Source organism: Myotis yumanensis, unplaced genomic scaffold (assembly GCF_028538775.1).
Source record: "Myotis yumanensis isolate MYYU_CA2020_CCGP unplaced genomic scaffold, mMyoYum1.0.hap1 SCAF_4, whole genome shotgun sequence".
Lineage (NCBI taxonomy): Eukaryota > Metazoa > Chordata > Mammalia > Chiroptera > Vespertilionidae > Myotis > Myotis yumanensis.
This window is the reverse complement of record NW_027223755.1, coordinates 64667805-64693038: the sequence shown is the minus strand read 5'-3', so window position 1 is coordinate 64693038 and position 25234 is coordinate 64667805. Positions and strand designations below refer to the sequence as shown.

The 25234-nt window shown below is 37.6% G+C and overlaps 1 protein-coding gene across 1 annotated transcript in view; it reads right to left on the bottom strand.

The window, feature by feature from the left end:
- The window catches only part of CAMK4 (calcium/calmodulin dependent protein kinase IV), a 153625-nt gene that overhangs the window by 50275 nt on the left and 78116 nt on the right, over positions 1–25234 (bottom strand). Inside the window, exons 4-6 of the mRNA XM_070412438.1 lie at positions 16318–16380; positions 13694–13776; positions 5341–5413 (exon numbers count right to left, since the gene is read on the bottom strand). Coding sequence (XP_070268539.1) covers positions 5341–5413; positions 13694–13776; positions 16318–16380 — 219 coding nt within the window. The remainder of the gene's footprint in view (positions 1–5340; positions 5414–13693; positions 13777–16317; positions 16381–25234) is intronic.

Here is a 25234-nt window from a genome sequence, read left to right as displayed (position 1 = left end):
CCAAAGCAGTTCCTGGTATCAAATGCAGATGCAACAATGCCTGTGAAAGAGGGAAATGGTCTTTCCTCCCCTGGGTCTCCTTTTATTAAGGGGGCAAACTTTTCCCACAACTCATAAGCAGACTGCCCATTAGAACTCATCTGTGAGGACCAGGTCATGTGCCCTTGCCCAACTGCAAGGAAGGCTGGGGAAAGTCCTGGTATTTTCCATCTTTATAAAGGTAGATTGGTTCTGCCAGCAAGAAATGAGAGGTCAAATGGAAGATGACTTAAATGTATCAAGTAATGTAAAGTTCAATAATGTGTATTTGTGTGTGTGTATATATATATATATATATATATATATATATATATATATATTATATTAAATCCATAAATGTTATCAAGCATAGTGCTCAGTACTAAATATAGATAGTAATTTATTTTAATGCTGCCATACTTGTTTTGATTTCATTGACCTCTAGAACCATTTCATGCACATTAGTAAAGATTGTGAACATGTTAGAAAACTCTATAAATAGAAACAGAAACTTTGAGATTTTTGTTTTCAAATAACTTCCTGTACCATTTATTAAACTACTGTCTCTAAACTTTAAACTCACCATTCTATAATGTACTTTGTGAAGCTGGCACTGGAATTACAAGCCACATTTCCTGTTGGCTCCCTGTTTGGCAATGCCATGAGAGGGGACCAGGATGAGAGCAGGAGGCTGGAAGACCATGGAGATGCTTGCTCCGTCCTATTTGCTTCTTGAATCTGTCTTTCTGCTTGTTTTCCCTGTGCACTCTAGAAACCATTTTTCATGCTGCAGTAGCACATCATTCTATAGCAGATGTTGATGCCAGTTTTTAGTTATTCCAATGCTCATAGAACCAATCCCAGTGTCCCTCCTCAGCGACATTCACACTGGCTGGCTAGGACACCATTTTCAAAGGTTTGAGTGGCAGCTTCGTGGGCAATTCCTCTGAGCTCAGAATGAGATACTAGCACCAGACAAGCAGCAAGTCTATAGAGCACTTCCCTTAGCAGGTTTTAATCATCTCAGCTTCTTCCCTGTTTCCCCAGCCCAAGGGGAGGCTGCCTCCTGAAGCCCCACAATACCTTATTTTAGTGTCCCCCCTTCGCCTTTCCAGGTCTTCAATACCTAGTCATCGATTCTTTATCAATTGATTCTCTAATAGGTTAAGTCTGTTCTTTTTTTTTGAGGGGGTGGTTACAGGTTTTTACATTTTTCACCCAAAGCAGCCTGTACTATTTCATCCTTTTTCTGCATCCCCGTAATCTTGTTCATTTACCATTTTTCTTCATTGTTCAGATACCATATGGGTTTCCCTAACTTTAAAGGACTAGATGGTTTTGTTTGCAATTCTTCACCCACATCATTACAATTTTTAAAAACAATTCTAACCCAAAATATCTGTGCTGGCATAGCAGACATATTTAATCATTTTCAACCATTTCCTTGTATTTTATTAAATTCAGGGTATACTCTCTGTGTACGAATTCCTCCAGGCTCTTAAGTCCTGGTTTTGAAGTTAAAACACACCCAAGACAAATATAGCTAGAAAAAGAGGGAAGGTGGCAGTAGGGGTGGGAAAAAGAGGGACAGTGATTTTTTTTCGAAATAGAGAAACAGTAGGCTACCAGTGGTGATAAGGAAAAGACTGGATGTGTGGTAACAGTAAGAAATGTCAGAGGAGATGGAATATTCCCTGGTTATCTTTATAAGTATATGGAAAAGGAGGGCGTAAGGGTGTGCATTACGCTTTATGACCCATGAGGACACAATGACCCTTCCAGAATGCCTGCATTGGCCTAGACACTTTAACTTGGGACCACCTGGAATTCATTTTAGGAAGACAGAACACTCCAGAAGGATTAAGGACCTTACCTCAAAGACTAACTGAATGAATTAGTTAGGGGGAAATATCTTCCAAATTTACTTTAAAAAGTTTCAAAAATGCTATTTAAAGCTAAAAAGCCAAAGAAGCAAGAACACAGTCAATTAATACTGTGAAATATTTGGGGTAAGAATTGGGATGAAGTAGGAAGGAAGAAAAGGACTGCAAGACTTGTTACCTAAGGGATATAATTATGCCTGCAACATATTTCCCAGGGATATTTCAATCTTTAAGTTTTCAGCTTCTGTGCTTTCGAAAACCAGCCTTATAAGTGTGTGATCCAGAGGCAGTGTGAGACATATCACTGATTACTCTGAGCTCCCAACTGTCCTATTTTTATAGCTATCTATAGCTATGTAGTTGACAATAAACTATTTTATAAATGTCAGCCACTTCTCACAAGTTTAAATTGCTTGCTTTCTACCTGTGAAACACTTAGAGAAATGACTTTAAGTTTTTCTCTAACTTAACCCTTAGTTGCAGCAATCAGAGAAAATTTGATTTTGTATAAGACTTCTTTCAATGAATGTTTTACTTGAATGTGGTAACTACTTCTTAAACTGGAACTTGGTGCAGTTTTGTGAGTAGGTAAAATTACAATTTTTGTTTTAAATGTATAAATAACAGTCAATCTTTGCAGACCTGGAATAGATTTCTAGGAACTCTAGTCCCTCTGTTCTATGTAGGACACCCCTCTGGGTCATCCCAGTTGGGGGACCTTTTATTTATTAATTGGTAACTCCAATAGGTGGAAAATGTTGATGCTCAAAGCATCCATTTCTCATTAATTGAATGAGAAGAATGTTCTCCCAGTCAGCTACTCAAGGTATAACTAAATTGAAACATGCCCATTCTGATAAGCCAGAAGAATCAAGAGCTGATCTGAATGGGTGGAGGAAGCCAGAAAGAACATATTGAAAAAGGTGAGTGTAGAATGGCAGGAAGATAATTAATTGATCGTAAGGGAGCAGAAAATAATCTGATGAATGGAAGCAAATTATTTAGCTTTGTTTCATATGAGATGAGTAGAAAAATGAAAGTAAGGATGTTTCAGTAAATGTGGCATCCTCTAGAGCAGTGGTTCTCAACCTTCTGGCCCTTTAAATACAGTTCCTCAGGTTGTGACCCAACCATAAAATTATTTTCGTTGCTACTTCATAACTGAAATGTTGCTACTGTTATGAATCGTAATGTAAATATCTGATATGCAGGATGGTCTTAGGCGACCCCTGTGAAAGGGTCGTTCGACCGCCAAAGGGGTCGCGACCCACAGGTTGAGAACCGCTGCTCTAGAGAGATAAAATATAGGATCATGCCTATTTCTATTTTGAACTGTTTTCATTTATTTGTTCAGTAAATATTTATTGAGCACTTATTTTTTTTTGTGTGTGTGTTTTTTTTTAGTACTTAGTTGGGGAGTAGGTATGTTTATACAGAATAACAACATCTAATACATCTTTAGATGAATGTACTGACTCTGAAGTGGCCTATTTTCTTTTCCCTCTCTTTTGAACATTGCTATGGCTTCCATACCTACCTCATTAGTCTATTGCACAACCCTGGTAGGTTGAATGCTATGCCTATTTTACATGAAGGAACTGAGCACAGAGGTGCTTAGTGAGGGGCCCAAGCTTGCATCTAGAAACTGAGCCATCTCTGTTTGGCTCCCAAACTACTCTTAACTGCCACACCAGCTGCCGGCCAGAGTTTGGCAAAGTGATAGTGTACCGCTGCCAGCAAGTTTACTTGAACAGATAATCTATAGTATATAGTAATGAAAAATGAAGTTTTAAAATTAGTATTTAATAAAGGCGTAAGACTGCCATTATCGAATTCAGAAGTGACAAAGTAACAACAATGATTGCAAAAGAGGATTCTAGACTTCTTTAATTAAAGAACTGGAAGGAAGTAGAAGTGATTTTGTTTGTTTGTTTTTGAAAAGACATGCCAGTAATAGTCATAGCATGATATGAGGCAGGATTAGGTTCATGGACAATTTGAAGGAAAATTCATCTGAAGCTGGGAAGGTGAAGGTAAGGAGCTAAGGTAATGGAAGAGTTAAAAAATCATTCCTTAGTTGGCAAGCTTAGGAAACCAGGGGTGGTAAGTATACTATGATTGATAAAAAAATGGAATGAAGTGATTCTTTTGGGTATGGTGAAAAGGTGAATCTGATATTCAATATTCACATAATCAGGAGCTGTATTGTGTATTTAGAGAGTCCAATTCTATGGCATCCTCTCCAGCTTTTATCCACCCCCAACTCAAACTTTTTATCTCCCACCAGAGCAAAAGACCAAAACACTTTTATAGGAAGCGATAATTTGGAAAGACTGGGCTATAAAGCCGGTTGAAGTTGGTGTTGATAATAATAATGGATTTGGTTAGACCAGAGATCCCATCTTTCTAGCAGCCCTATGTAAAAACAGTGAAGGCTGTTTTTGCCTTTTGTCATTGGTATAGAAGTTACTTAGATTCCAGGGTCTTTCTGTCCTTCCTCTTTGCCTTTCCTGCCCCCTCCTTCCCATTTTGGTTGTAGGTGAAATTCACAAGGTGTGCTTGAGTCACTGTGGCTGATTTCTCAAGATAATGAATAATGATTTTAATTGGATAACTGACTGAAAAACAGAAAAGATCTTAATTTGGGGTATATTTTATATAGATCTGTCTCTAACTGATCCTGATCAATATCTCCCCTTGAGCCCTATCCTGTTTGTTCAGAGAAAAATTTGTTCTTGTTTTATATTCAATAAATGAGTCACCAAAGTGTCTTCATATGTATTAGACACCATTTAACATATGGGAAATTTTACTTACCAGTGGAGTTAGTTTTATCTCAAATATTTCCTTATTAATTCAATCCAAACAAGCTTTTCAAAAATCTATATTTTGTAAATGTGTGTGCATGTTTCCATCATTAACTTATAAAACTTTATTCAACTTTAAAATACCAACTTCTATTTCTCACTTCAACAAAATTGTCAGTATTTTTCCTTCTAATTCACTCATTCTTTGTCTTGAAAGAAAAATCAATAATCTCTATGCTCCAAGGTCTATATTTATCACATTCAACCTTCTTCTACCCTCCTAACAAACAACAAAAACAATAAAGGAACAAACTCAAGAAACAAAAATAAATTGAAAAGAGAGAGAGAAAGAAAATAACAACTATAGGCACCAAAGTCTGACGTGATTTCATAATAAGAGAATAGAAAATATTTCAACAAACGTATGGCATTACATGATGGGCCGCATCTTTAAGAGTTTGAGTAATCAACAGAAAATATAAATTTATTAAACATATTTTCTCACAAATATTTCACATGGTTTTGCTGTAAATTTTATGGCTTGTCGCAGCTACATACCTCTTCAATAAGATTCTAGAAAAGGAAGGAAGATATTACCAGGAGTTGCACTACAGCTGTCACTTCATACTTACAGCAACGGCCTCCAGGATTTGTTTAACAGCATCTGCAGCATCTCGTTCACTGTAATATCCCTTTTCCACAATCCTAAAAAACACACATGCGCTCAGTTGAGTGGATGCTAAAAGAAGTTAGTTATATTACTGTTAAAGAGGATGCATCCAAATAATTACAACAGGCTACCCTAACACTAGGAAAAAGATTTCCATAAACTGGCACTTCAGAAATCTTTGAGTTTATTTAAGAAAATAAAAGACATTCATTTTCTATTAACATTATAAAAATAAATAGGACAAATTTTTTTTTATTTTTAAACTTTGTATTGTGAATCATTATAAGCATATACCAAGTTGACAATATGACATCAACCATCTCTGTACTTTCAGGAATGTTTTGGATTTATTTTCTTCCATTACTTTGGTTTTCTTCTTTGGGTTGTGCATTTATACACATATAAATGTTTTTCAACTTTTGATTTACGTGGTTCTTCTATAATTTTCTTAATTTTAGTTTATTTTGCAATATTGAACTATAGTTTTAGCCATACCATGGGCACATCCTCCTGGCATGCTTTCACTGCCTAAAGGGAACTTTTTCTGCTTATTTTCTGTGCTCTTATAATCATTTTATATTGGAATTAAATGAGACACCTCTCTGTTGCTGTTTATGCGTAAGCCAAATTGGTTTGCTTTTTTAAAATTGTAGTTAACAAACAATATTTTATTAGTTTCAGGTGTACAACATAGTGATTTGACTTTTATATTCCTCTCAATGTGATCACCACAAGTCTAGTAACCATCTGTCACTGTGCAAAGTTAATACAATGGTACCGACTATTGTCCCCACACTGTACATTACATCCCCATGACTTATTTATTTTTTGCAACTGGAGGTTTGTATCTCCTTTTCCCCTTCACCCTTTTGACAGGGAGACGGGCCAGGCTATCTTTCCTAGCTTCATGGCTTTTGACCTTCTGTGTTTTGTGTTTTGGTTTTGGTTTTGTTTTTTCATGAGGCATTAAAAGTATGATCTCATACTTTCTGAGATCTCCTCTATCTGGAACTTCATTCCCTTGCCTCTACCATCTCTACTCTGACTATTGGAGTTTCTCCCTAGCAGTTTCTCCTAAATATTGGGCTTTTTCTTACAGGGTGTCAGGTATTAATTTCAGGAGTTCACAGGGCCTTTGAATGCATTAGTCACTTCAGACCTTATGTGGATCCAGCCTTTACACTTCTCAGAAATTCGGATGGCAAAATGGATTTCAGCTGCTTTCCTTGCATTGGCCCATCTTGCTTCCCAATAATTTGGAGATTTTAGAAATTTGAGAGTTCTGCCACTCTTAGGTCACATGACCTCTAGTTAACCATTGCTTCCTCTTACATAGATGCTAACACCACGTCGCTCTTGGACTTGTCATTTTTTCCTCATTCACTTGTATGTTAGGCTTCATGGGGATACCTTGTCACCTGGTTTTGTTATGTTGTCTATGAGTTTTTGTCCTAGTTTCTCTGTCTATTCTTAAATTACTTTTTATCTTACCAGAATTTCAAGAGAAAACACATTTTGGAGATGGCTTTGTAGATTAGCAACTTGCATAAGATGTTATTAGCTAATAAAAAGTTTGTAGTAAAGACGTGAAAAAAATCAACTCAAAACATAAAAGAGACAAAACAACCAATTTTCATAATTTTGGACTGAAATTTGTTTTAGATTATTGATTCCTCAAATAGTATAGTTATTTTTCAGAAAGTATCTTCCTTTTTGAAAAAGAAATTAGCAAGAAGTTGTAAGTTCTCGAAGTAGCTGGTGTTAAAAGTTGAATTTAAAATCTATAAAATGTTTTCACAATAGGGGATTAAGGGTGAGAAATGCAGAACTCAACATTATGACAAAAATAAAAGAAGATATCCCAATGATCATAATTGTCAAGATTCAGAAAAACTATATTGATACAGAAAATCCAATTATTTTATTTTCTCCAATTATTTAGAATATTGTCAAGAAACACAAACTCATCTTTTCAAAGGATAGAAGATGGAATATTTTTCTCCCTTTTTTGTCTCTTAGATAACTGTTATGCAATAGGATAAAATAAAATGTGAAAATACATTAAAATATTTGGGGGACTATTATTAATTGGTTCTTGAAAATCAATTTTCATCTGATATTTCCTTCCAAGAATACACATTTTTCTTGAATTCATGTTTGAGTTCATAGTCTACCTACTAAAAATGTAATTGAAATAATTTCTTGAACTATACCTTCTGAACATTTTAAAATTAAGTACAAGAGAAGGAGAAAAGGACTGTTGCATCAGAGAAAGTTTAAAACTTTGGCTACCATTATATCAACTACTGCATTTTGCTCTAAATAAGGATTTTGTGGGACATCCACTACCCAACACAAATGTAATTAGTGTCTCCTCTGTGCACTCCACCTGCAAGCCTCAGTTGAGACCACACATAGTGGAGAAGTTATTAACAAAAACATTATCATAGATGCAATTCATGCTATATTACGGTTTGTACAGATAAAGGGTTTATTAATTCTGTTGTCAGAAATGTCTCTAGAGTAACATGTGGGGCAGGAGCACAAAATGCAGGCACCTTCCCTGCCTCATCTCAGTGTGACTTCTGCACACCATAGCTTGGCCCTACCATCAGAATGCAATTGTTTCTCTTCCAGGCTCCTTCCCCTAAAAGGAACTTTGTTCCCAAGTTGATTGTTCATCAGAGTGTCACAGAGTTAGGTTCCTGGAACTCAGATATTCAATTTTAAATATTTTATAAGTTGAGCTACCACCAAGGCCATCCATGACTGACTAGGAAAATCAATAGCATGAACTTCTCAAGGTGCAAATGCAGGTTTATCACTCAGAACGAAGATGATAAGTGAAGATACTAGTGACCAAGCAAAGAAAAATGAAGTTCTGCAACCTTTATCTTTCCATTTAGGTAGCATGACTACAGTAGATGTGTTGAGCCAGTGCCTTCTACAGGTATGGTGGCAAACATCTTAGTTTCTCACTAGATTGTTGCTTTGATCACCCAGAGAGCCTAGCTCCAAGACTTACTCATAGTAGGCAATCAATAAATGTTCGTGGAATCAATATTAATTATCAAGGAAATGATGCCAGAAAAATGTCAGACTGTGGACATTTGGACAACTCCTTTGCCTATGTTCCTTATCATAGGGAACAAAAGCACTGAACAGGCAAGTACACAGGCCAGGGATCCAGGGGAGAACAATCATATAGATGCTTCCCAAGGCAAAACGCAATAGGTGGAAGGGTTACGCTGGCCTTAGGAAGAAAGTCAGAGTCACATAGTTTCTAGATATCACTGTAATACATAAACCTTTTTAAAATTGTATTTTGAGCAAAATCAAAATGATTCAAATTTATTAAAATAGAGTAATTTTGTTCCATGAAACAACACAAATTCCCACCTAAAATTTAGCTGAAAAAAATTTTTCTTAGTTTCCCATGAATTGAACATGCATATACAGTAAAGAGTTTATAGCTTTACATAGAAAATACCAGGACTTCAATTTTTAGAAGCAATAAAATGTTCAATCATGATAGTGTTTTTAGAGCTGTAAAAATAGGAGGATAATTATGGTTATTTTTGTTTTTAAATTTAAACATACTTATTGCTGTATTTCTCTTCATACTTAATAAACTAAGTTCCTTTTCATGCTTTGTAAAATAATAAGAAGGCAGTTACAATGCCACCAGCATCTTAAGATCATTTTCAAAGGCCCAGGGCCATGTAGTTTGTTGCTACACCACACAATTTCCCATAGTTCCATGCGGTCTGGATTAGAAGACTCAGTGCTAAAAGCAAAATCTTTCCTAGGATTTTAATAACAAATCTGACCCAAAAGGCTGCCTTGGGATCCCAGTTTTTTCAGGTCCCTGAGTCGCTAACTCGTCTAGCCGACATCTGGAGATCCAGGAAAGCAGCATAACAAGGTGTGTATCCCTGGGCTCCAGGCTGTGACTCTGTGGCCCCAAAAGGCCTTCTACTCCAGGCTGTGCCTTTTCTTTCCACTGTTTGCTGTGTTAGTTCATATGCTACTCTTCCCCACGATTGGGATGTTTTCCTTCTCATCATTTTAAAATTGTAGGAGAAAACACAGGCAATGCCTCTTTCTCTCCATGGATCTGCTTTAAAATACGACTTCTGTGCATTTGTTCTGTCACCTTAATTGCTGCAAATTGAATTGAGCACATCTCCAGCTGGGCAGTTAGCACAGGCAGTGCAGCTGAAGAGCTCTAATCTGATCATATCCAGAGGCCTCAGACTTCCTGGCACGTACATTGGGAGCCTACTGCCTTCTCCACCAATGGCGGCTTTTTTTCAAATGGCGATGTTATTGTGATTAGATGACTGTAGGTTAATGTGAGAAAGACATCGCTCTTATGAAAATGTGTACTAAAAGATTGAATGACAAATGGTAAAATCCCCAAATAATATGAGTTTCAGGAACCAAGTCTTAAAGACTGCTAGTACATCATTATGCTGTTACATACAAAAAAAATTACACTAAAATGAATTCCACTGTTTCCAATTAAATCCACCACTCCTTTATAAGCTTCATTCACTGCTTTTCCTCATTTCATCGATGGCCCATTGGTCTGCATTGATGCTTTTTCTAAGAACTTTCCCAAAGAGTATTAAATTCATATATTTAAAAAATAATTTCAAAAGTATTATTACCACCTGTTAAATTTGAAAGGTAGGGAGAGAGTAAGGAGACTGTGGGTCAATGTGGGTGCTGGCCAGGAGCTGACAGTGCAGGAGAAAGGGAAGGCCAGATCCAATTGTAGACCTGGGAACAGAGACCAGGGATTTCTAGTTCAATTCTCTCCTACTATACAATAAAAGCCTGACCCAAAGACGTTATATACATTGCCCAAGAGTCTACTGTTTATTGAATCTCTCATTTGACAAATATCCAGCAACTTCTTGCTTCCTGTCTCAAACAGCTTCTAAAATGGAGACTGATGTTCTCTATCTAACCCCCACTAGCGCAACCTGCTTTGGGACATCACTTTGTCCTTCCCTCTTCCCTTTGCCTGCTGATTTATGATTTCTCACTTAGGATTCAGCTCAAAGACTCTATTCCTCCCTGAAGCCATTTCTGATTTAGAAGACTCCCATATTTAGTATCCCGTGTACTGTTTATTTCCTAATCACGGCATTTATCATGTGAATCCTTATAGCCAAATCCGTGGCCAACCTCTAGCAAATACAAAGCATCGTATTATATGTCTTTTCTGTGCCAGTTCTTATCTGTATATATTGTTAGTCCCTTCTCATTTATTTATTCTTTTATTTTATTAATTAGTTAATTTATTTATTTATAATGTTCAATAAATTTCTAAGAGTCGTGACTACCCCAAGCAGGATGGAAGACCAAAACCTCTGCAGCTTTCTTTTTCACATTATACCATAATTTTGTAGAAGTCTTTTTGGGGGCCAGATTTTCTTGGACGTACACACGAAATCACTGATTTTATTCCAAAAATGTTAATCAATCTTCCTATGCAATTTACTGCTTATATTCTACATGAAATGGAAAATTTCACCTGGATTTTCACTAAGTTTAGTTTTTTAGAAGCACCATAAAATAGATCTTTTATTGCTAATAAAATACAACCATTTTGCCCATAATGTACTAACATGATTATCTTTTCATCAATTGCTCCATTAGTGCATTCATTAGATACAATTAAGGCCATCATTAGACCAGGGATGAATTTTTATCATCACAATTAAATAAATTTCATTTTTGACTTGAGTAAGGAAAAAGAAAGTATATTATGATTTTTAACTCTCAAGAAAGAAAACAATGCATAGATAATAATAAATGATATGTTTTCAGCTTGATACAATTTTAAAGATAACTGCAGAATTAAGTAATACAATGGAGAAACCAAGTTCATCTCAGATATGGCAACAGACATGTAGACAACAATATTAACGGGGAAAGACAGTCTACTGTCTAAGACCACTGAGAATTTATAGAGTAGTTGAGTGCTTTACTGGCTGTCTGCCATTCTTTAGATGTATTCTGTTAATTCTGAATATTTCATCAATTTTCTCTGTAAATGAAATTTATCACCAGCATTCAGTTTTTTTTCATTTTTGTTTAAAGCTGAATTAACTCTATCCCATCAAAATCAACTAGACTACAAGATGAGAGAACCAGAATTATTTCATGAAAAAAAGGTTGGGAAATAAGGAAGGAAAGAGACCCATGACTCCAAAATAACTTGTACAAAGAGAGGTAGGTAGGTAAATAATATGTGCTGTTGGTAGACAATAGCTTCAGTGTGACATCCCTGTCCTGCAATTATTTACAATTAAAGAACATGAGATTTCTCTCTGAGTTCTCCTTCAAGAGACCTCATAGCTACAAAGCCAGCAGGATTTAACTATAAATAGACTCTAAATGTACCTAAAGAAGGAATATGTTCATGAAAGAGTTGGTTAAGAGGTATTAAAAAATGAGCCGCTATTGGCAAATTTTGGCAACATTCAAATAAGCTAGTCCAGATGAGTCTTGACTAAGCGTGGGAACATGGTGGTTTTAGAACAGGACTTTCCTGATATAATCAGAGTGATCAGACTGTGTCAGATCCAAAGCTGAGTGGAACAGAGTGTCTCAGCTTCCTTAGCATCAGAGAACTGCATCAAATTTGTTCTGAGGTTCGGAGAAGTTAAGCAAATCAGGTTAGTTAGTTATTGGTCCCTTAAGGATAGCTACTAGCCAACTGCCACAAGAAGTATATATTTAAAAACTGATGCCCACTTCCCTCAGTTGATTCATTTATTGGTGATGAATGAATATACTGAAAATGTTACAACTCTCAAAGTCTGCTCATTCATAGCACTTATTTTGAGGAAACTTCAACATATGTAATGAACAAATTCTGTATCTGTTGAAGATATACATGTAGCTCCAATCAAGCTGTGCCATTATGCCCCTTCCTACTTGATGATCCAAACCTTCACTGGATAACATTTAAAACAGAACCTTTGAAAACCAATATAATTACTTTTAGAAGCTCTTGAGAGAAGTGCTTCCTCGCCCAACACAATCTAAACTTATCCCCTTTATTTTTAAATTATTTTAAAAAATATTTTTTTATTGATTTCAGAGAGGAAGGGAGAGGGAGAGAACGAGAGAAACATCAATGATGAGAATCACTGATCTGCTTCTCTTGCATGCCCCCTACTGGGGATCAAAACCAAAACCCGGGCATGTGCCCTGGCTAGAATCGAACCTGGAACCTTCCAGTCCGAAGACTGATGCTCTATCCACTGAGCCAAACCATCTAAGGCTAAACCTATCCCCTTTAAGTATCTTCCTTCTCAGAGTCCACTCATCTTAATGGTTGCTCATTCGTTCATTCATTCATTTAGCAAATATTTATTGAGAATTTGCTGTGCTTTAGGCACCTGGATATATCAGCAGTTCCCTCAATCTCTTTTCTGTCTTCTGTCTATAGCCCACATGTTCTTAACCAATTTTATAAATCAACAGGACCTTTACATCTGTGCATAACTTCTTACTATTTCTAATATATACCTACTCAGTCCTTTGACTTCTTCCAATTTCATTATTTTTTTATTATGCCAATGAACATAGCAAAGGGGTCCCAAGAGACAATCAGGGTAAACAGGGAATTCTCCTGAGAAGATGAGGAAGGTGGGAAAGCCATGGAGACTTGAAGCTTGTGTATCTTAGACAAATAGTTTGTCTATATTATTCTGCTCTACCAGTTTTCTAGGCACACTCCCAGCCATCCTCAAACCTCTGTCTTGAGTGATGAACATATGAACAGACAACTAAAATTGGTTATTATTGAAGAACATGTTGTACTCTGCAACTTGGAACTCTTTACAGAGCCTAATAGAGAAAGTAGGCCTCAAAAAGTCATTTGAAGAGTATTGAATTTTAAGAGCTTTTGGATCATAATAAAGAATACAATTATAACACATCTAACTTTCTATACTTTTTATCTAATGTTTTCTTACAAAATATTGTCATAAACCTTACTGTTTAGTTTAGAGTTAGTATGACTTTAGAAATTCTGTGTTTATTGGAGAAGTAAATTTTTGCAAAAGTAAATAGATATAATGCTTCCCTTTTTATTCACTAAACATCCACTTATATCTTATCAGGTATGACTCTCCTTTTGTTCTACTCTCCTCTTAAGATTTATTTTAGTAGAATTTATTAACTAGTATGATGTGTCCTTATAAAATATTTCAGGAGAAATTTCCCTTTAATTCTTTTTTGGTGACTAGGAGCAAAGCCTTTCTGTGGTTGGATTTCCAGAACCAACTCACCTGTCAAACAGCTCTCCTCCTGTGACAAGTTCCAGGACCAGACTGATTTCCGTAGGGGTTTCAAATATCTCTTTGAGTTTTATCTGGAGAAAGATATAAAAAATGATCACACATTCCTTATTTTCACCTTTCTAAGAAATAGCTAAAGCTATGGCTAAAACAAAACTCTAACAGTAATGTGTTGGATCATTGTCAATGAAAGGTCCATATGCCAGTATCAGGGAGCCGTTTGTCACTCTCTGGTTGTTATTATCAGTGACCTCATTTCTTCAAGGGTCCTTTTGAGTTTTGATATTATTCCTTTTGACAGATAAAAGACACCTGCCTTAGAAACATTTTTACAGGAAACTGAGATAGAGGAATTGAGTGTCTTTTTTTTTTTTTTTTACTTTCATATCTTTTGACCCCAGTCCTTTCTTTTGTGATTTTTTTTTTTTTATTTAGAAACACTTTGTAATTTTTATCAAAATATCTCGGTTTCTGGATTGCTGCAGAATCTATACACATAAAAGCCTAAGCGACCAAACCACCAAACAACCAGTTGACTGATCACTATGGTGTGCACTGACCACCAAGGGGCAGATGCTCCATGCAGGACTTACCCCCGGTGGTCAGTGCGCTCCCACAGCCAACCTCCCGTGGTCCCTCCCCCTGGCTGGCCAACCTCCTGCAGCCCCTCGCCCCAGTGGGCCAACCTCCCATGGACCCGATTGGACCCAATCACCGGCCAGGCGGAGGGACCCCACCCATGCACAAATTCGTGCACTGGGCCTCTAGTTTAAAAATAAAAGCAAACAAACAAAACTTCTTAAGCCATTGGAAAGCATCATGGTTGCTGGAAATGCAAATTCATCTTCTTCCAGGAAGGAACTTGAGACAGAATAGGACCAGGGGAAAGTATGTCTTTGTGGAAAGCAGGAACCTCAACTGCTAAAAAGTCACTGGTAGATGAAGGAATCCTCAGAAATGTAGAGTGGCAATGATTTGATTGACCATAACAGGGTTTCCAACACATTCAGATAATCCATCTAATTTTGGATATTTTCCTGAATACATCTGAGAATCTAGTGACAGGACTGATCTACATTTGAGGAAAATTCTACATTGACTTCTCTTTGAAAGAAAAAAAATAGACAATGAAAAGTTGATGATTGTATATGGCACATTTCATTGATTGCCTACGCAAAGCCCTTCTCCCCCTACATTATTGCAAACAACTTTGAATTTGTTTAGGGAAGAATGGTGCGTAGCCTCCAAATATGGATGGTAATTGGCCTGAGCCACTTATGATAACCCTGCTCCCCATTTTTCCAGGCTCTATGAAGTTAAGGCTGCTCCTGTGACCAGCTCTGACCAATAAAATCTGAAGAGAATTTTGCTGTAACTGGAAATTCTGAAAAAACTTTTACTCTTCTCATAGGACTCTGCTTTGGGGACTTTCCACTTCTTTCTGTCTTGAATACAGACCTGAAGGCTTGTGGAGTGTATGGAACAGCCATTTGAAGACCATGAGGGAAAAGCATGAAAGCAAAGGCACTGAGGGTGACAGAACCAATGGATAGTAGGCATCTGGGTTTTGCATGACATCACTGAGGGGCTGAACTAATGATAGGAATGGCCTGCCTTCTGATCTCTTATAACTTAAGGAAAACATCTCCAGCGGTTCTCAACCTGTGGGTCGCGACCCCTTTGGTGGTCAAACGACCCTTTCACAGGGGTCGCCTAAAGACCATCCTGCATATCAGATATTTACATTACGATTCATAACAGTAGCAACATTACAGTTATGAAGTAGCAATGAAAATAAGTTTATGGTTGGGTTACAACAAGAGGAACTGTATTTAAAGGGCCAGAAGGTTGAGAACCACTGGTTTAGACCAATATATTCAAGTTTTCTGTTATTTATAGCTGAGTGCTATAAATATATTAAGTTTTTAGCACTGGCTTTGAGCCTAAGCATTGCAGGCCACCCTCTTGGATGCAACTTTCCCAGAGAAATGAGTAAAATACTTTCTTTAAGTAGTTGGTTCAACTCATAAAAACAAGTGATGGCCTGGAAACTGACTTTGTTCTTTACACTTCACTGGCTGGAGAAAGCTTTTCTCCAGACCTTGCCCTCAGTGCCTTTGGACACAGCCTAAAGCACAGCTTCCGAAAACCTTTTGTTTTCCCCATTCAAGCACAGCATTTATTTGAACCTTCACATTGTTTCTGAAGCAGACACTCCCTCTGAGGAGGCTGAAATGACTTTTGAAAGCAATGCATTTTCTTCACAGGCTTTTTCAGTAATGGTGTATTAATAAGATGGACACACAGAAGGAAAAAGACATTGCTTTATTAGCGCGAGACAAAGCTATCCATATTTTAGCTATCCTTTTATGCATAAAAATAAAGAGGGTATATATTGCTGACCTGTCCATTTTTAAACTCTTTGAAAAGGCACTATATTTAAGATTCATTTGGCTAAAGAATTGAAAATTATGGTCAGATGAGGACAAGAACCTGTGGCTGTTTACGGGTGGTGGGTGAATCCCTTTTCCATGATCAGCGTGGACAGTAAAAAACAAAAATCCCATTCTATTACTTTAGAGACAATTTGAAATAGTAGTTAAAAAATCACTTACAATGTTTGGATGTGAGAGGCGAAGAAGAACTCCTATCTCAGTTCTTACGATTTTTTTGTCCACCTAAAAGGCAAAATGAAAGAGAGAAACTGAAAGAAACTCCCACCTTAGAAATGTCTTAATTATAGCAGAGAATCAGAAAGAGCAATCACTCACGGCCTTGGTGAATCAGGTAATTGGCAGAGGCGCATTCCTAAGCTTTTTTCTTGTGTCTCCTTCACTCCCACCCTCCTTGTCTTTCCCCATGTCTTTCCTCTCTGCTTTATACATAAAGTAGAACTAGTTACAAATACGGGTCACAACTTACCAGACCCCTTGCATGGCCCGTTTCCTATCAAAAGTCATTGCTATCACCATTAAGGCAAAAGTTCATGTCAACCTATTCCTTCTCTTTCTCTCCCTTTCTTTTATGAATCCCTGTCCCAAACCCACTGGAGCTGTCAATCACTTCACCTGCCTTTTTCAGTCAGGAGTGGCCACATAAAGCAGCCTGACCAATCAGAATACTGTTTCCTGGCCATAGTGATTGGGTCATGGATATCCACCAGACCCAAGTCATCCCAATCAGGATCTTCCCTAGAAATTTTGCTCAAATAATCAAAAAATAGGTATTTTCTTTTTCTCTGAAATTGTGAGATCAGAAAAAGAATAAAATATGCCACTACCAGTGTCCAATTTTGATACCATATGGGAACTACTTAACTGAAAATAGAGCCAAAATAGAAAAAAATTTTTTTTTGCTGAGGGGTGAAGAATGAGTACTGGTGACATAATGTAATCCACTGGATTCAGTTATGCATAAACTAGTTTGGCCTTTGAGATTTCTTACTATATGAGCCACTAAATTTCCTTTTCTATTAAGTTATCCAGAGTTAGTTTTCTGTTGCTTGCCATTAAGGAATCCTAGTTGGGCACCACTTGGTCTCTATATTTAAAAGAGTAGCCATTTACTTTAGGATATTAAAAAATTAGGAGTATTCCCCTTTCTTAGTGTCTGCCTCTCCCAAATAGCTACACACACTACTATACTGGAGATTAAAACAGATTTTTAAGAAGTATTTTAATAACTTAGCCTGGCCAGTGTGGTTCAGTGGTTGAGCATTGACCCATGAACCAAGAGGTCATGGTTTGAGACCTAGGCACATGCCTAGGTTTCAGGCTCAATCTCCAGTGGGGGCGTGCAGGAGGCAGCCAATCGATGATTCTCTCTCATCATTGATGTTTCTATTTATCTCTCTCCCTCTCCCTTCTTCTCTGAAATCAACAAAAATATGTTAAAAAGAAAAAAAAAAGGTGTTTTAATAACTTAAAATAGAATGATAAGAAACCTGTTCTATTTTAGCATAAGTAATATTGTCTTTAAAAATAACTACATTTTCCAAAACTAAAAAATACATATACTCCTGTGCTGAGAGCTGAGAAGGTTGAAGGAGAGAAGGGAGAAAAGAGTGAAAAATATGTGAAGAAGAAAGTAATGAGGACTAACTTGGAGGTTTGAGTGAGAAAGTGTAAAATGTTCTCTTGTAGAGTGAGCGAGCCTTATAAATTAAAAATGGGACCAATGAATATGATTGTGTGTTTTCTTCCAACCACTGGGATAAGAGCTGTACGACTTTGGTTAAGCTTCAGGGAGGTTAAAAGACCACTTCTCATGTTTGTTAATTACTGTTGACCACCATGGTCACAGCTGAGTTACAGACCTGGGCATCAGCCACGCCCTGTGGACATTCAGGTTCTAATAGAAACGTGAAAACCGGCACCATTTTTTTGTAGTGCCATTAGTAATTTTTACATGATTAAGACAGTACTTTTCCCAAAATGCTTTTTAAATTACCAAGAAGTCAAGAAAATAAGGAAATTTACTCTTAATTTTACATTTCTTTCAATTGGACAGCAAGTACTCAGAGGCACAATTACCAACCATCTGAAGTAAGAGGCAGAACAATGTATATTCTCACAGGGCCTGAGATACCCCTTCGATCTTAAAGTGAAGTGATTATCTCTTAGTTATAAAACTGAGTAATTAGATATCCAAGAAGCTTATGACTTTGTACATTAACAAATGCAAAAATTACTCCTGGAAGAATTAGCATTTTAAGACCCATCAGTTGCATCTTGGGTTGAATCTTTTACTGAGGGTAGCTTTGAATAGGGGAAAGCCCAGACACGCTTAGAACCTTGCCTGTTTTTTTTCCTAAGATAATTAAGACCTTCAAATACCCTGGTTAACATTTCTCAAGGATGCTAAAAACTTCCTAAAAAAAAAACAGCTATAGGGGGAAAAATTTTTTAAATGAGTTCAAAAGTAGAATAATCATGCTGTGGGGCTGGAATTGAAAAGAAAGAGATCTTAAAGATTTAAGGTTTGAAACAACGCCATTACTGATTTTGCTGCCCAGCAGTATTCTTCCTCGATGTGGAAGTGTGGATTTGACTCCCTTACCAAGGAAGCATCCTAACATGAGTGAACCTCAGATCTTTACTTTGCTGGAGATATCAGGTCTTTCCAGAATTAGAAACTAAAGTTTCAGCTCAATTCTTTTCAACATCTTTTTCTTTATAGGAATGTGCACATCCTCAATGCACTCCCATCAGCATGGCCTTAAGCCTCTTTTCGGTGAAAGGACTCATAGTTTAAAAGCTCCCCCTATGCATAATTGGGTAGATATGTGCATATTCCTGTTCATGTCCCAGCAATGCTCCCTCTCCAATACTTGCCAGGACTATTTTAAATGAAAAGAGACTCAAACTGGAAAAAAAACCCCTCAAATATCTTTGACTAAAAATGTTAAGTGATTTTACTCCCAGATATCCAGTGGCTCTTGTCTTACAAGAAATTTTAATTGTGATAAGAAATAGAGAATACTTTAAAATAAATTTTCAAATGTAAGTATGGTAGGTAAATCTTGACACCCACATTCCCCTTCATAAAAATACATCGGAATTTAAAAGATGAAGATGATAATCTTGGATCTGCTTTGATTTATCAATAAAAGAAATCATTCGCAGCTTATAGTGCTCTAGTATGTATGTCACTCCTTGAAACTCATCACAACACCTACATGTGTCTTGATGCCTTGCTGGAGAAACAGTTCTAGACTATTCTGATCTCAGATCTCAAAGAAAAATTCTCCCAGTGACAGCTGGATATGTTGTAGGAGGATAAAAAACCATTGTAGATATAACCATCCCTTTGATATAGCTTTCAAACTTCTGGGGTAGAGATAAATATGAGCAGCTTGAACTGAATTTATCCTGTGATACCGACACTTGCAGCGAATTGGAAATTGGAAATTGGAAAGGAAATTGGAGCTCAATATACACAACTGCACCTGGGCCATTACTGCATCGCCTCTACCATTAAGACAAAGAGCAGAAAGAGCCATGGCAAGCGATGCCTCTATTTTGTGTATTGTATACCTCCAGTTGTTGTTAGTGGCTGTTGTATGCTGATACTCCTTAAACAAAGGTTTTAACAGCACTGGAAAAGAGATATGCTGCTTGTATTCTCTGCACATAGGGAATATTATGTAACCTTGTTTTCCAGTGTGACTTAGAACTGCACTCAGCTTCTCTGTGTCTGTGTGTAAATGAGGGCTTTTTCATCTTTTATACGCTTAGCAACCCCCATCATCTAGTTTTGGTCCTAAACATGGGCCATGAACAGTCCTGACCTCTTGTCTTTTTCAGGACCTAGTTGGTATAAGTGGGAAGGGCCTGGATTGGGGACTAGAAAACCCTGGGTTCAAATTCTACAGGCTATTATGTACTTTGGACATGTCACTTCTCTAAAACTCCTATAAGTAATCCACTCCCCTGGGGCACTCGGGTTAACATGTGACAGGGGCTACCACATAGTGTTTAAGGATGAAATACAGGCTCCATTCTCATTAGCATTATGCTCCTCTACTGTTAAAAACTACTGAAGTGGCAAATGCTAATTCGAGTTTTTACTTTAAAAAAAGGGGAAAAAAAGACAGTTGAAAGCTAATTCAATCCTGAAAATTATTTGGACCTCTTCTAATTAATATCCTCTGCACATAGTCATTGCTTCCTCTCTCTTAACAAAGGAAAGGTTTTGGAGTTCCATGACTTGGCCTTTTGTAAGCCTTGTTTCTCTCCTCTCTTCTTCCCGCTTTGGATGGATGGATGCAGCTTTGATCACCATTCAACTTTGTGCCATGAAGAAATACAAAAATAAAAACGGATTAAAAATGATTTCCTTGTTAACACGAAGATTCTAGATTTTCTCCTTCTCACAAGGTATGAGTCCTAAGTTTGCTTTGAGGCTGACAGGCTCTGTTCCTCGGGCTCTCTCAGCTCTCCTGGTTGTGGTCCTCTGGGTACCAGTACCCCAGCTCCAGACTCCTGACCTTGGGCCCCTGTCAACTTTCTGCTGCCCAGCACCTCTCCTTTGGCTACAAGACCTTTCTCATACAGCTCTCTGAGAAATGTCTAGTCTTCTTCTACTTGGGTACAGTAACATAAGTTCTCCCTCTAAGATTTCCTCTATTTTGGCTAGTTATACATCTCCTTTTTCTGCTCCATAGACTCCATATGAAGGGTAAAGAACACTAACTCCAACAACCTACTACTTAGAAAAGTACTAGCGGGTTACATGTGATCACTTGAGTGGATGGTGTAACTATAAAGTTTGTTTTGTTTTAGGCAACAGAAAACAGGCACATGCCTATATTCTCATATTCATTTTCTCTCTCTCTCTCTCTCTCTCTCTCTCTCTCTCTCTCTCTCTGTCCTTGTCCTGTCCATTGTTTCAGCTTGCCTCTGAATTATGGTGTTTAATTTAAACAAAATATCTATAAGTTTAATATAATGGCATGATGGATAAGCAAGCTGAACTTTGTCACATTCTAGCAATATTTCTATCAATAAAGAAAACAAATCAAACTCTAACAACTAATTCTCTAGAAGAATGTTCAGATTTCCAAGTGGCTCTTTGACTGGTGAGGCATACCATCAGGCCAAGCTTTTAACATTCCATACCGCTACCTTTCTTCTCTTGTAGACATATAATTGTCACAGACTGAACAGAAATATCCCTGTTCCTATTCCAGGAAACCTGGTTTAATAGTCCCTATGAAAATCAATAGGTTCCAACTGACAGAATGCCTGAGACGTTCCTCTTCACTTGATGCGGCTTGTTATCTGCAAACTACTTTCCTTAATATGTTCTGAGACCTCAATTGGGCCAAAAAGTCCATTTCAGTCAGTGATTTCTTATTCTCCTCCCCATCACTGACCAAAGGTGACCTTTCCTGCACATCTCGAGCATACCCATGAACGGTCAAAAGTGGCTACAGTGGTGTAAAAATGCATCTCTTTAACCCAAATTGACCCAGCCGTCTCTCTTATGTACATCATAGCAACTGGAAAATTAATGACCCATGTTTAGTTTTCTATGTTCTCACAGGTTAGATAGAAAGAGAAAAGATCAGGTATTCCTCAGTTTACCCAGTGGTATAAATGGTACTATTTCTGCTTTGGAATGAAGGAACCTGAAAACCTCCTCTAATGGAGATGTCCCAGAGATCCATCTATAAGAGTTGTGAGGAGGCCTTGTGTACATTCTATAGTTTAATCTAGATCAATCTTTCAAATTCTCCTGCAGCATCATAGTTATATATACTCAAATGATAACTCATAAGAATATAAGGAAAAATGACTAGAAGTTAAAAACTAACTCATAGGATGATTAGCAAGTCACAATGCATGGTTCTTCATCTAACTGAGAAGAACATAAAAGGCCAAAGTAGCACCTATGAAAAATTTTATATAAGTTATGGGCATTTACTAGATGAATGTTAAATTATTCAGGAAAAACATTTCCAGAAATTTATAGGTAGCTTTATATTATAATAACTAAAAAATGACAAACTTCAGACTTGGAGCAGCTTCTACACTATGGTCTAGTGCAGCCGTGGGCAAACTACGGCCCGCGGGCCGGATCCGGCCCATTTGAAATGAATAAAACTAAAAAAAAAAAAAAAAAAGACCGTACCCTTTTATGTAATGATGTTTACTTTGAATTTATATTAGTTCACACAAACACTCCATCCATGCTTTTGTTCCGACCCTCCGGTCCAGTTTAAGAACCCATTGTGGCCCTTGAGTCAAAAAGTTCGCCCACCCCTGGTCTAGTGTCTAGTCACACTGCTCCAATGGTAAGAATCATAAGTGGTAAGAGCTATAGCGTTCAAAGTGTTCCAAATGTAGGAATTCCAGGCACTCAAGATTTGTTTAAGTGTGAGGCAATATGACCAAAAATCTTTACTAAGTGCCACATTAAATTTATGGATACACTATATATCCCCATTTTTAGCAGAAATTTTAAATGTATTCCAAAAACAATGTAATTAATTTTGTTCATACAGAAATGCACAGTATGTCTGGTGCTGCTAACTGTGCAGTTTAAAAATGATTTCAGAGAGAGGAAGGGAGAGGGAGAGAGGAAAAGAAACATCAATGATGAGAAAGAATAATTGATAGGCTGCCTCCTGCATATCCCCTACCTGGGCATGTGCCCTGACTGGGAATCAATCCATGACTTCCTAGTTCATTAGTGTACACTCAATCACTAAGCCACACCAGCCAGGCTAACTGTGCAGTTTTAAATCAAGCTAATGAGAGCATTAGAATTGCATAGACTAAACTGGTACTATTATAAAATATCTGTCTGATCCCATTATAATTAATAATAAGAATAATGTTCACCTTTATTATATGCTTTCAAGGTGATGAGAAATATGTTACATACATTATCTCATTATTATCTTTTTTAAAAAATATATATATATTTTATTGATTTTTTACAGAGAGGAAGAGAAAGGGATAGAGAGTTAGAAACATTGATGAGAGAGAAACATCAATCAGCTGCCTCCTGAACACCCCTTACTGGGGATGTGCCCGCAACCAAGGTACATGCCCCTGACCAGAATCGAACCTGGGACCCTTTAGTCCGCAGACCAACGCTCTATCCACTGAGCCAAACCGGTTAGGGCTCATTATTATCTTTGATAGAACACCATGAGCTAGACATTCTTAAACCCATTTTACAGATGAAGGAAGTGAGACTGAGAGATTTACATAATTCGTTGTAGAGTCACACAGGGAGTAGTGGCAGAAGTGATCCAGAACCCAATGTGTCTGGTTCCAGAGCCCACAGCTGCATAGCCATTCATCAGGAGAGTCAGAATACCTATACATTATGAATTTACACACTGAGATTAATTCTTAGATTCAGTACTGGGTATTTCAAGAAAGGGCAAAGATTCTGCAGTAAACTGAATGCAACCTTTTCCAAGAATTAAGCCACATAGTTCAAAATTTCATCTGAATTCCAGAATTCAAATATCTGTCTCCAAAATTCCAGGGACACTATAAGTTACTGGTGAGCATAATTTTCTTACATCTCAATCAGTTCTTAAAAATCGAGCGTTACTGATAGGACCAAAGTGTGTGATTATTTAAATATACCCTGAGGTGTGTACGCCTAAGGAAGGTAAAGCAAATAAATCGTCCCTGGAATAGTGGCTCCTTATCACCATGTCAATCTTCAAAAGTTGAGATTCCATTTTACTCAGCAAAATTCGGTCCAGGCTGAAGGTTCCAGGTGCTTAATGTCTTCAATTTTAGCACACACTCCCTTTTGTGCAGTTTTTAAGATCAGCATATTCAGTCTTGCAACATCAGTTAAAAGGTTCCATCTTGTAAATCACTGGTTGTCCTACTAGCTGTGTCTGTCAGATTCCTTTAATACCCCGAAGTCATTAACCTGAAGAAGTAGCTTAGTAAATCTTTCAACTCTAACTCAATTTCTTCTAAATATCACATCAAATGGGATGACAAAGGGCTCATGCATAAAGGGAATAAACTGCCTTCTTTCCTTCATACTTGATTCTTGTTTTACAAAGTCATAGTAAGTTCCACCACGCCTGCAAACCAATTCGTTCTTATGTGCAAACTAGAGGCATGGTACACAAAATTCGTGCACTGGGGTTGGGGGGTGTCCCTCAGCCCAGCCTGCACCCTTTCCAATCTGGGATCCCTCGGGGATGTCTGAATGCTGGTTTAGGACGGATTCCTGTGGACATCCCTCTCACAATCTGGGACTGCTGGCTCCCAACCGCTTGCCTGCCTGCCTGATCAACGCCTAACTGCTCCCCTGCTGGTCTGATTGCCCCCAACTGCCCTCCCCTGCCAGCCTGGTCACCCCTAACTGCCCTCCCCTGCAGGCCTGGTCCCCCCCAGTTGCCCTCCCCCCGCCTACTGGCCTGATTGCCCACAACTGCCCTCCCCTGCCAGCCTTCTTGTGGTGGCCATCTTGTGACCATATGAGGGCGGCCATCTTGTGTGAGGGTGTGATGGTCAATTTGCATATCACCACTTTATTATATAGGATGAGGTATTCAGGAGTAAATGGCACTGCCTGTGAGCCTGTAACTATTTCAAAATAAAAGGTACAAAATAGGCCACTTTTGCCAAAGAGGAGAGAGTATCGATGCCACTCCTAGTGATTTGACTTCTTCAGTACAAGAATCACTAATCCAAAGTGGAAAAAAGTTATAAATACCCACCTAAAACAGCCACTCAATTAGTTTTTCTCTCTCTAACCCTTATCCTCATTAAAGTTGCAATGAGACAAGACAGCATTTTTTCTGAACACATCCAGGTTTTTTCAGTACAGAAGAAGTTGGGTCAACTATCGTTTTCTATTTTCTGGCACTAAAATACACCTATAATAGAGAATCACCAATACTTACTATAACATTCAGAAGCTGCAAGATCTGGAAATACTTTCCAAATGTTGAAAGTAATGTTAAAAGTTATATAGAACAGGATCTCAATGTTGAAGCTATGTCTTTCTCAAACTTTCTGTTATGAGAATTTTCATATATGC